Here is a 12,443-nt window from a genome sequence, read left to right as displayed (position 1 = left end):
TTTATAAGTATATAAGATCACTTAGGGAGGATTTCCTAGGATTATTTAGGGGCTACACAGTGCATTAGTATATATAAGGAAAGATTTCTTTCTTAAAAATTCTCAGTAATCCTCATTAACATATTTTAGTGTGTCTTACCACAAAGGAAAGAAAGAAGGAGGATGGTTTTTTTTGGGGGGGTGGCTGGGGGGGGAGAATGGTGGGGAAGTACCTTATGTTTGTTTACATCTCTTTTGCTAAAGATTCTGAATTATTAGTACTATATTGTTAAAGCCCATGTGTGTATCCAATGAGTTTACATTAGTCAGCTGCTAGCCACTGTTTAACACAAGCTCACTAGAATATCCACCAAACCAAACAAAAAAATATGACATAAATACAGTCAAAGCAAGTCCATTTAGAATGTGAATGACTATTCATGGTATTCATCCAGCTGTAATTATTACATATATTCAGTTTTCCTGTCTCTGGACAGTGGAGATGAGCCTTTTTTGCAGTTCTGGAAGCAACTTTTTAACAGGAAGAATGAAGTTTTCCAGTGTTTCCTTTTTTTATCTCAATTTTGGTATGTTCTGTCATTTCTGTCTCTCTGCTCTTTTTCTTTTCTCTGCTCCTCATGGAATTGCTGGCAGGCTAAACTACAGAAAAATTTAATTAAAAATGATTCTTTCCCCCGCTTAACAGGACAGAATCCTCACAATTCATTTCACCGCGATGAGAATTTTGTCACAGTCAGGAAAAGAGTATTACTTCAGGAGAAAGGAAAAGTTTTCAGCACTGGCTTTTCAAAGGACTCTGCTCCACTGACTTGTTGAAAATATCCAGGCTTCACAAAAATTGATTGCTCTGTCATTTGTCTCTAATCTAGCTACCATAATGCTGATAACTTTCGTTCATTCTTCAGATAATGAAATACAAAAAATAGTATTGTGGTCCTGAGATTCTAATGTTTACCAGGCTCGAGGGATTACTTATTTAAAGGTGAAGGAGAAGGACAAACTTCTCCTGCAGGAAGAGAAAGGGATTAAATATGTCTGACCTTTTCCACTTTGAACATTCAAAAAAAACTTTTGAATACAGGACTGTTTACAGAGTTTCTTCTAATTATTTTTTGGTTCATATACAATTAAAAAGCTAGAATTATTCATCTCAGCAAATTGTACAAGGAAACAATATGTATTAGGTGTCTAAGGATCTGATTGTCTTCCAGTCAAGAAAAAACACAGAGAAAGAATTGAAGAAAATAAAATTATCTGAACATGTGGAATTATGAAAATTGTTCCTAACACTGAAACTAATAAGATAGTAGAGCAGATATTCAGGAAAGTTCATGGGAGTGCTACATGAAAGCAAGGTCTGAGGACAAACTAAATGGTGATAGGACTCCTTAGAGGTGATGATGACCCCTGGAGCTTTCACTGTGCTTCTGAGTGTGTCTAGGTGCAGCAATGGCAAAGCAGAGGTGATGTTTCTCTGTCTGAACAACAACAAGGTGTGTGGATGTAAGCCTGAATGTGAGGAAGGACTTCCTTACTGTGCAGTGACCATGGGCTGAAACAGGGAGGTCACCCAGAGAGGTTGTAAAGTCTCCCTCACTGGAGATATTCCAGAACTGTCTGGACACAATCCTGTGCTGTGTGCTCTGGGAGTCATCATCCCTGTACCTGAGCAGGGAGGGTGGACCTGATGATCCACTGTGGTCCCTTCCAACCTGAACCATTCTGTGGTTCTGTGGGATATATAGATGCATAGATGGATAGTGAGGTAAACAGAACATTTCCTGTTGTTTGCTGAGCCTGTGGCTTCTATAGCAGCCTTTGGTTTGCCAAAAATTTCTGTTAAGTAGTCTGCACATTTAACTGAAAGAATATAATTGAGGGAGTAGTTTTCAAGAAAACCTTGTTTTCAGTCCAAAATCAAGGTTTTTATGCAGCCACCTTATGACTACGTAGTTCTTAATAGGACTACAACAGTATTGTGGGGTTTCTGCTCTGAAAATGGATTCCTTTTCAGATCTCAAAATTAACTGTGTTAAAAAAAAGCGCCACATCATCTGAAAGCATGAACAAGAGGAGATTATGAATTTGGTACTTTATGTTCTTACAATCTTGATGCAATCATTAGCCAAAATAGGATGTAAAAATAAAATAAGAATAAAACAAGGATAAAATTTCAGTATTTGCCCATGATTTGAATATCAGAACCCTTGTCCTTCCCAGATGCTTTCTAGGAATACTGGATACAAATACCCGAGAGCAAAAGCAGAAAGAACTATAATTTTGTGAAGATCTATCAAGGCTTGCTCTGCTTTTCAAGAACTAGTTAAAAAAATCTGGGGGGGAGGACAGCAAAAAGATTGCATCAACCATGTTTCATCCCTTTCAAATACTTTAATGTTTGTTCATACTTAATCACAAACATGGATATAACTTGCTACAGATTCCTTTGGCTTCTGGGAATAGAGAGAAAAATTCCAGTACCATTGAACTAAGCCATAATTTCCAAATGTTGCTGCCCCTTAAATGCAGTTGTCATTGCATGGGCAAGGCACCTGACATATTGTGTGGGCAGAGGAGGGAAGGGGGTACCACACTGTGCTGGCAGATCCCCAGTCTTTACAAAAAAACAAGGGATGCCTAATAACTGAAAGAAATCAATGCCAATTTGCTCATAAATGGTTAGCAGAATAGTCATTACTTCACTGATTAAATAATCAGCTAACAGGTAAAATTAAAAAGTTAATGGAAACTTCATATTGTTTTTATGCAAAATTACCTCCATTCTGTTTTCAAGCTGCAGTGTGTTCTGGTGAAGACCTGCTTTGTCTCTCAGAGCCTGTTGCCATGGAAGTGACTGAAATATCGCTATTTGAGCAATAGCCTCTATTTTCTAAACAAATAAGCAGCTTCCCTCTGCAGAGGGCTGTAAGTGGGCCTTGTGCTACTCTCAGGTGCACATTGCACTTGCCAAATGCTTTTAAGCACAGAGCTCAGCTCTAAGCAAGCAGGTCACCTAACAGGAAGGACCAGTTAGAAGATGTTGCCTTGTGTGGGCAAAAGTTTCACACTTGACAGTATTTCCAAATCAGATCAGGTCAACCCTCACTTCGGCTGCTTACTGACAAAGAGATTCATTGCAAACATGGAGAAGTGGAGAAACAATGTAAATTTCAGCTCAGACCAAGCTTAAAGCCAGAAGCCCAGATGGATGGCATACCCCCATGAACAAAAATGATGAAGCAAAAGAAGGCACAATATTCAAATGCCAAACCGCTTTTGCCTGTGATGGGAGCATGATAATACTTTGTCTGTTTGGAGAAGGCACAGCACGACCAACACACTCCAGAGGAAGAAGAGGTAAATCTGTATAATCTTCACATTAACCCCTCAGGTTTTGGTGGAGAACAGCTAATTTTATGCTCCTGGACAAATCAAATGGCCTACACAACCAGCGTTATCTCAGGTATAAGCTGTAGCCTATACCTGCTTATATATGTCAACATGCTGTAGCATGCCAGAAGAGAGGCTGTATTCTGACAAAAAGCTGCAGTTTTTATGTATACATGAACTATTTCCATTAATACATCAAGATTCTGAGACCCTTTCTGTGTCAGAAGCTTGTATTAGTATCTGGTATGAAATGACTACCACCACAGCACCACCTGTAGAGTGAAGATACAACGTTCCTTAAATGAAGTATCCAACAGGAAATTGTTTAACATTAGCCTTAGTGTTTACAGGGGAAAGATCCTCCTCCCAAATGCATCAAAACAGTAATAAATAATGATAATAAAGAAATTATTTCACTTAGAACACAAATTGCAGACATTATCTCCTCTGTTGCAACTGCCCTTCAGGGTCCAAAGTGCTGGAGCACAGATTCTATTGCAGATGAGCTGTGCTGCACTTTAAGACAGGATGCCCTATATATTGCACTATCAGAGAAGCACACAAGCTATAATTTTGATTATTATGTAACTTTCAGATACAACATAAAGAGCTTCTGGAACGAGTCCCATGGCAGAGCAGCTGAATCCAACCCTGGGTTTGTGGCAGATGCACACAGTCCTGATTAGACAAGGGGCACATTTACTTAATGAGTAACATGCAATCTTACTGACGCTTTGAAGTGAAACCATCAGCTAGCCAGATAAAAACAGTGACCCTGCTGAAGGAGACCCTCAGCTTTCTGATAAAGTAAGTGGGTAAAAGTAACTAGATCAAGTGTTAAGCAAGAGTTTCACAATAAACAGAAGATGGTAATTCATTAGACAAAAATCTATGTCTTTCTTAATTCTTAGACACCCGTTTCAGAGAGAGTTTCAGATATTACAATTCAGAGAAGTCATCATTAATCTTTAACTCATTTACCCATTGCCAGAAGCATGCTTAGCCCAATAAACCCTTTCTGCCCCCTTGAACTTCAGAGTGCTATAAAAGCAATTATAGCAAAAATGGGTTCAAATTATGTAAAAACATGAAGGAACTACAAATTCCCTGACATATGTAGTAAAGAATTTTTTATGCTATTTAAGTGAGGGGAGGGAAACTGAGACAAAAACTTCACCATACTAATTTATCTCCATTTAGGTATCTATTAATCACTGTTAGACCACAGAAATTGGTAACAGTAAGCCATTAAGGTGTAAATGCTGATGTCAAAACTAATCAGTATACTGCCAAAATTCCTGTGAAAATCTAAATTAACAGAAACTGATGGAACTGGTCCACTCTTGCAGTGAAATTAAATATCCATGAAAGCTCTACAAGCAAAAGCAGACTGTCTATTTTGGTATTTTAATACTAATTAGTTATAAAAAGGTAGATGAAACCTTAGATTTTTCTACTCAGAAGTTCAGCTTTCTGTTTTAAGCACTCTGGGGTCCAATTCTGATGCTTCATGCAGGTGATAAGATTAACGGGATATAGCTGCACAGTACCCTCCTTACACTCCCTTTCAGCTACCCCAGAATTTCTGGAGGGCAGCCAAAGCAATGACTCCTGGCTTAGTTTGCAGACAGCCCCAAAGAGTGGCTCTGGGAGAGAAAGCTGAAGATTCAAACAATGTTCCAAGACATCCCAGCTTCACACAGGTGTGCATACTTCTACTGAAAGTGGCTGGCTCTTTTGTTTTCAGTCTTGTTTTTCCGGGCAAGGAATCTGGAAACCACCCAGAAGGGAAAGGATTCTTGCTATTCAGGAAAAGATGATGATCTGTTCTGCCCTTCCTCTTCCACATTTGTTTTTCCTCTTTTCCACTAAAAAGAACAGTTGAGACTTGTTGGGGGCCTGGGCCATCCCTATTCAGTTGCAGTCTGACGATACAGAATGAGAGGTGTCCACAGCTGGATCTTGATGCTCTCTAGCTATCTTCTGCCATAGACAGCCTTTAGGGGTCTCCACAGCAGGATACAAAACAGAGCACTCCCAAACTTGCCCTGACACAGACTATTAGCTGAAGAGTGTCAAGGCATGTGGGGACAGAAAACACACTCCCTGAACTGGAGCTGGTCCTGCCTCTCAGGCTATCAGTTATGTTGATCCTGCCAAGGCACATGGCTATTTACATCTTTTATAGTTCCCCTTTTGGCAGCTATAGTAAAGATCTTCCCCCAGTATTGCTTTAATATGTTAAGACATTGGTGTCTGCAGCTATCTGCTTTGCTCCTCTGCCAGGATCTTATTACTCAGCAGCAGGAATGGCAGACCCGGGCAAGAACCTGCATCTCTGCTACTTTAGTGCAAAATCTGATACATTACATCTTTGGTGGAACAAGAGAGTGCAGCAATGTGGTATTAACAGGCAGCTGAGGCACAGATAGACGTGAATGAAAGGCAGGGTAGGAAGGGATAGCAATATCTTATATCATGCCAGTACACTTCAGTGAAAGATACCTGTTAAATAACTAAATTGATCACTCTGCTATCCATATGCATCCATATTTACCCAAAGTGAATAGGAGACACAAAGTTATAATTCAAACATTACATAAGAAAGTCCTTAACTTATCCACCTTCATAAATTACTTTTATGAAAGCATTTTTTAGGGTCCTTTTTTACATTACAAGCATTATTTTTGCAGTTTTCATTAACAAAAGTTAGTTGCATATGATATCCTGGTGACTGTACACCATTTTATGTTACTTTTACACAACTAGTTAAAGAAATACTAAGACTAAAAATGGGTTTCTTAGTCTTCCACTGGAAACTTACATTTCTCTCTGCAAAGCAGAAAATATACAATCATTCAGTAATCTTCTATTATTGCAATAATGTATGACATAAAAAACAGTCTAAAATGAAGCTCAGCTATAATAATTCAAGAACATACCAGCTCCAGGGGTTATACAGAAATCCAGATAATCTGGAGCAGGGAACCTGTGTTTCCACAGGAGGTACACAAAAAGTTGTGGTGGAGAGAAGGAAGCCACTTCATTTGTGGGACATCAATAGCAGCTGATTTGCTCTTGGGCTCAGTCACTGTTGTGAGTCCTCTTTCCACCTACACAAGTAGGAAGATTAAGAAAGACACTGGCCCACATTCTGGCGAGGAGAGACTACTTGTTTAGGGAACCACCCCTTGGAATATCTCTTTCCTTTTCTTTTTTTTTTCCCCTAGCCCCACCCCCTTGTACTTCAAACGTTTTTAAGCCTTTAGAAATCTGAGTTCTGAAGAAACTGTTCTTCTTTATTTTTGATAGGTAATCAACTAACCTGAGGGCAGAACCTTTATTAGCAAACTGAAGATCAGGGTTTTTTGCTTCAGTAGAAATGGTATTAGACACCATGGGATTTTTTGGCATTTGTTCAGACTGAAGACATTGTTATAGTCTTGCTTTGGTTTCTTATTTCCCAACCTATTTAAACTGGCAATAATTAATGTTCCATAAATCTGTTTAGCCCATAGTGGTAACTGCTAAATGGTACCACTGTCTTTATCTTGACCCACAAGGTTCTCCCTCTTATTTTCTTCCCTTATCCTGTGAGGAGGAGGAGGAGGAAGGAGAGAGTAGCCAAGCAGGCATCTAGCAACCAAGCAAGGTCAACCCATCACAGAATGCAAGATTAAAAATCAGCCTTCAGGAAAAGGAGTCCCCAGCCCCCCTTGTGTGCATTGTCTCTTCCTCTTGTTCAGTGCAACAATAAGATTGTCACTCTGCTTGCCCCGAAAATCATCACCACTACTGCTGTTTTTTGGTCACAGCAGTGACCAGTATCCAACATTCAGACTTTTTGTGTCTTTGATGATCTTAGGAATTAGCTTTTCAAGGTCATTCCTTGTTTTCTGCCTCTATAGCTTCTCCTGTTTGACCTCAGGTTATGCTGAAATAATTACAGAACTCTTTAATGCCTGGGCACTGCCTAATAATTCAGCTGATTTAGATTTGCGTATAATTTATTAGGCACACAGAAAGAAAGGTGGAGCTAATTACTTCATTGAGTTTTCCCTTGCAGATGGAATAACCTGTTTTCCTTTATTGCCTACATAAAAATACTATTCTTGACTATTTCTATTATAATTCTGTGTCATTATAAGTCATTAATGGATTTCTGAATGATTTGTGAAATGAGCAATTTCACAGGCAGAGAAAGCAACAGACCAGGACACAAATCAGGAGGTTCAGATTCTAGAGCCATCACAGCTATCCCTTTCAACAAATTATTATTGCTGAATTTTGTGATGCAATACCCTATTTCTTCAGGACTTTTGTGTTTAATTTTGGGGTTTCTCTGGTTTTAATCTTGCTTCTTCAGAGCTAAATTGGGGTTTTTTTGAGTTTTGTCATAGTTTTTGTATGTTCCTGATTTTTTTTTTTTCCATAAAATTTAATTTTTATATATATATGTCAATGAGAAAAAAGCTTTTACTTTTCTAACTCTTACCTATCATCCCCTTCATCTTTACTATATATTTTTAAAATTGGTAGAGAAATGAGCTAGCACACACCAAACTCAGTACTTCTGATAAATTCAGCAAACTCTGGTAGAAGTCCTAAAGGCTCACACTTTTCCAGACAGAGCTAATATTCTGTCTGGAACAGCTCCCAAAACAGGCATGTTTTAACAAGTACTTTTATGATTAAGTTAAATTGTGAAATCAGAAGTAAGCAGAACTGGAGGGCTCCTGACAGGGTTTTCACTTTATTCAGAAATGGAAACAAACACAGACAGGTGCAAAATCCTCCTAGAATTTCCTGAGGCACGGTCCTATTTACAAAGGGAGCCAGTCCTGCTGAACTAAGTGAACAGCTGTCCTTGTCTCCAGCCACAGGGAGTGTGATGAGCAGCTGCAGGGGTTTCAGAGGACATGGGGACTCCATGGGGACTCCAGCAGCCCTCTGAGCTGGGGTTTTGGATGTCTGTGTCCAGGTGTTGCCAGCAGGGGTGGCCTCTGTGAGAAGAGGCCTGAGCAGCAGGATGGGTGTTTGTCAGCCAGCCAGCCAAGGTGATCCCATCCCATGTGGGCAGAGAATGGTTCCTTTCCATGACAGACAGGCCATTGTCCCCAGAGCCCAGCCCACCTGGCCCACAGGACAGCTAGAGCTGTACATTTCTTTCCCTATTGTGTTTTCCAGCACAGACATCACAAGGATAAGCCTGTGGTTTGATCTTTCCATTACAAGGATATCCCAAGTCACTATAGAAACAGACTGTATGCCCCCACCAGTCCTACTTGCCGAGGCATGGTATCCTTGCTGCTAGAGAAGGTTGAAAGGAAAAGCTTTTCTCCATTGAAAATGCCTTCACCTTGGAACACATCAAACAGCTCTTCTAAAAGAGGCTTATCTTTTCCTCATGGTACAGTCAATACAAGACTGTTTCCTCACCCTCTTCTCCAGAGTCCATCCTAGGCAAGCAGGAGAGGATATAAGCGTTCCCAGTGCTGTACTACACGCAGGACACTGCGAGCCCACAGGTCCAAGAGCAGGCTGGACAAATTCATGGGCTATATCTATACCCAGAGTTATTAAATACAAAGGCAACACTTCTGGCTGAGGAAGCACCTGAGCTAAATGGTGGAGAATGGAGAACTTCTGCAGGGAGCACTAAGAGATGCTCACCATACTCATACCACTGCTGGAGATAGAGCCCTATGCTAGGAGGCCTGGTAAAGCTCTCCTTCAGTCCTTTTTATCACCACTGTGGAACAAAATATTTTCCAAATTTTACTGAAGCTAGATAAAAGTCCTAAGAAAGCTGTTTTCCATCAATCAAGTCCTTTGCACAGCCTTTCCCTCTTCTAGCAATAGTTACATGACTATTATGTCAATTTTCCATGTCACAATCATACAACTTGCTTTGAAGGGAGAATTAATAAAACAAGTCCAGTTGTCTCCTGGCAACTAATTTGTGCAAAGAAAATATGCCTTTCTAACAGAAGTTCTGTGTAGATCAAATGCATTCTTTGAGGTTCTGAAAAGCATTTGGGAAAACTATAACAGCACAGGAGACACCTCTGCTAGTTATATGACATTTTCCTTTTGTTTTCCAGGTTAGGATTGAATGATTCAAAAGAATAGCTTCAGACAACATTTAATCTACTTTTTGGACTGCATAATAAAACACCAAAAATGATGGATAGAAACTGTTGTCTGTCTAGTTAAATAATTGATTCTAACTGTCCTTCCTTTGTATCACTGTACTATGATGTAGATCAAGATCAGAAGAGTTAAAATTTTTCTCATTTCATGAGTCTAATCTTGTCAAAATGATATTTTGTGGGGTTTTAACTGCTAATTGAGAATGCACAGTCATAAAAAAATTCCAGAAGAAAGAATAAAAGTCTTATTTTTACCATTTTACCATTGCTCTTTTACTATTTCCTAGTTCTACATAAAATTTAGCAATTCATTCCATAATCAGGTTACCCCATTAGAAGATGCAGTGTTCCTATTAATTGCAGAAGAATACAGCACACTGTGTATGTTTTCAGGCTTCTAGAAACACCAAGACGACCACAAAATTCTCAGACTTAAACTGTACATTGGCACAGTGCTTCTAAGGATTTTATATAATATTATTTTTCCTTTTTTTTATGAACTTCATAACTTTTCCAAAGACGCCTGGAAAATGGAGGAGGCTAAGAAAACTGCCTTATCTCTGTTTAGATGCTGTCTGCATTAGCACATTGAATCATAATAGGTTCTGAACCTGAAAATTTGCATTCATTGCTATGACACCAAATCTAATTTTGTGATCAGTTTGGCCACTGACTGACTTCCCATCAGCTGTCCATGGCCAAACCAAACACAAGACAATGTTACTCAACATAATTCTCACAAGCATGAGATAACATTAGATGGAAACTAAACCTTAATCTACCCATTCTCTTTTGTGATACCACAAAATATCTGAACAAAGTGATGAATTTTGAAAATAATTCCCAGGACCATTTATTTAGTGACTTATACTTTATTAGTTCTGTACATTTCTGTATGTTTTACTCAAGAGAAAAAATTTCAAACACAGTTAAAGTTTCCTAAGACGTAGCATCATCATGAAACTAAAGAGTCTTTAGAGAACCAGAATTTTCAACATATAGTTTCTCATCAAATATTTTATCCTTTCCAATTATCAATGTTTTGGTATGTTTTCTTTGCCAATAGAAGTTAATCTGAGGAAGTTTTTAATAGCCTTTCTAATAGCCAGAGAGACTAATAACCTCTACAGTCTCACTTCAGAACCTCAACACAAAAAGCTGTTAACAAATGACCATAATAACAAACAGAACTTTTATTGTTGCCAAACATAAGGATCATTTCTATATGTAGTTTAATTATCTGGTTTTCTCATGATATCCTTTTAAGTTAAATATATTATGAAGTAAAAAGATTATTAAAATCATAATGTTGCTGTGGCTTTTCCTGGTCTGATGTTTAAGTCAATCCATGGCTATTCTGTCTGAGGAACTGATAAAGCTGGACCTTTGGGATCGTCAAATCTGCTGTTTGTTGTGAGCTGCATGATCATATGGATTCCATAGGTCAGGATCCACAGTAAAATTATAGATGTCACCAAGCCCATCCAAATTCCAGGAGTGAAGAAACCTGTACAGTCACTTGCATAGGAAAACTGGTTGTCTATAATGTTGAAGCCTTGAATCTGAAAATGAGGAACGGTAGACAGATGAGTGCAATTAAGCATGGCACTTATTCTCAGGATATATGTGGTAATTACAAAAACCCACACCCTTTAACTATCAATTGTACTCTGCCCATTAAAAAATAAGAGTGAAAACAAAATCCTCTGCAAAACAATTTTCCAGATTTCCTTTTCATGCAGGAAATTAAAGACGTAGAATCCATTTCTTTGGTAATAAGTAGGTTTCCCACTTCAGAAATTTGTATTGCTTTTAGAAGTAAAATCCCAGCAGGGACGTGATCAGAATTCTGTATTCATATAATCAGTATATCGGTATTCACTGATCATCAGCACTATGACCACTTCAGGACCAGGAAACTCAAAGCACTCAAAGTCATGAGAGTTAAAGCTGCTCAGACCATGAGATTTGTTGAAATAGTCTGAGAGTTTTAGCTAATAGCTCCTTGACAAACAAAATTCCTAGAACCTACTTTAAAACACATCTAATAAAGATGCCTTTTTTGGCTAAGTTTTAGTGAAAGTTCAAGGAAAAAAAAGTTGTGAAATTTTTATTCCTCACTCCTTAGACATCAAAGGCTCAAAACAGAAGGAAAGGCTTGCTTTATTGAGGTATAGGGTATGTGTTGTCTATTAACTTATAAAACCTATATAAACTTTTCCAGCAGTTAGAGAAGTGTGCAATATCTCTGATTTGGCTGAATTTGCAATGTCTGCCACTGACTGCTCTCCAACCATGTTATTTTCCTCAGAAAAATCAACAAATATGGAGATATGTTCTATGACTAGATCCCAATTGTACAAAATTATCAACCAACTGAATGCCTTTGAGACCGCTAACTTTCTAGAAATTCCGTTCAAACCAATCAAAGGGTTAGAAAACTGTGAAGAAAGGGAAGACAATCTCCCCTCTACAAACATACATGTAATGGCATAAGCACTGGTTCCTTTAGAAGGAAGGGAACCAAACTGGTGGAAGAAGAGGAAGGAAAGAATTAATATGATCTCATTTTGATTCATTCTTAAATAATTTTAAAAAGAAAAATGAAGACTGGGATTCTTATGCATTTACAAAATCTCTGAAATGGGTGTGTAAGGAGAGTACTGATTATCATAAACCCACTGGTAAACAAATGACATGTCAAATATTACCATTTTCCATAAAATATTATCAAATAAAATTTTAAAAATATTATTTTATTTAAATCACTTGTCTCACCCAGCAATAACCAAGAAAGAAGAAGATCAAGGATTTCTACTTTTATGTGTTCCCACACCATGATTATTCTATGATTTACACCAAAATAAATAGAAAGCCTGCATTAATTTGTGGTAATAAAAG

General features: G+C 38.3%; 1 protein-coding gene across 1 annotated transcript in view; it reads right to left on the bottom strand.

Moving 5' to 3' along the window:
* Positions 1-10,394: 10,394 nt before the first annotated feature.
* ATP6AP1 (ATPase H+ transporting accessory protein 1) overlaps positions 10,395-12,443 on the bottom strand; it is a 49,362-nt gene continuing 47,313 nt past the window's right edge. The window contains exon 10 of the mRNA XM_015629052.3: positions 10,395-11,104. Coding sequence (XP_015484538.1) covers positions 10,895-11,104 — 210 coding nt within the window. The 3' untranslated portion in view covers positions 10,395-10,894. The remainder of the gene's footprint in view (positions 11,105-12,443) is intronic.

Source organism: Parus major, chromosome 1A (assembly GCF_001522545.3).
Source record: "Parus major isolate Abel chromosome 1A, Parus_major1.1, whole genome shotgun sequence".
Lineage (NCBI taxonomy): Eukaryota > Metazoa > Chordata > Aves > Passeriformes > Paridae > Parus > Parus major.
Note: the sequence above shows the minus strand (reverse complement) of the source record. Positions and strands in the feature narration are given on the sequence as shown.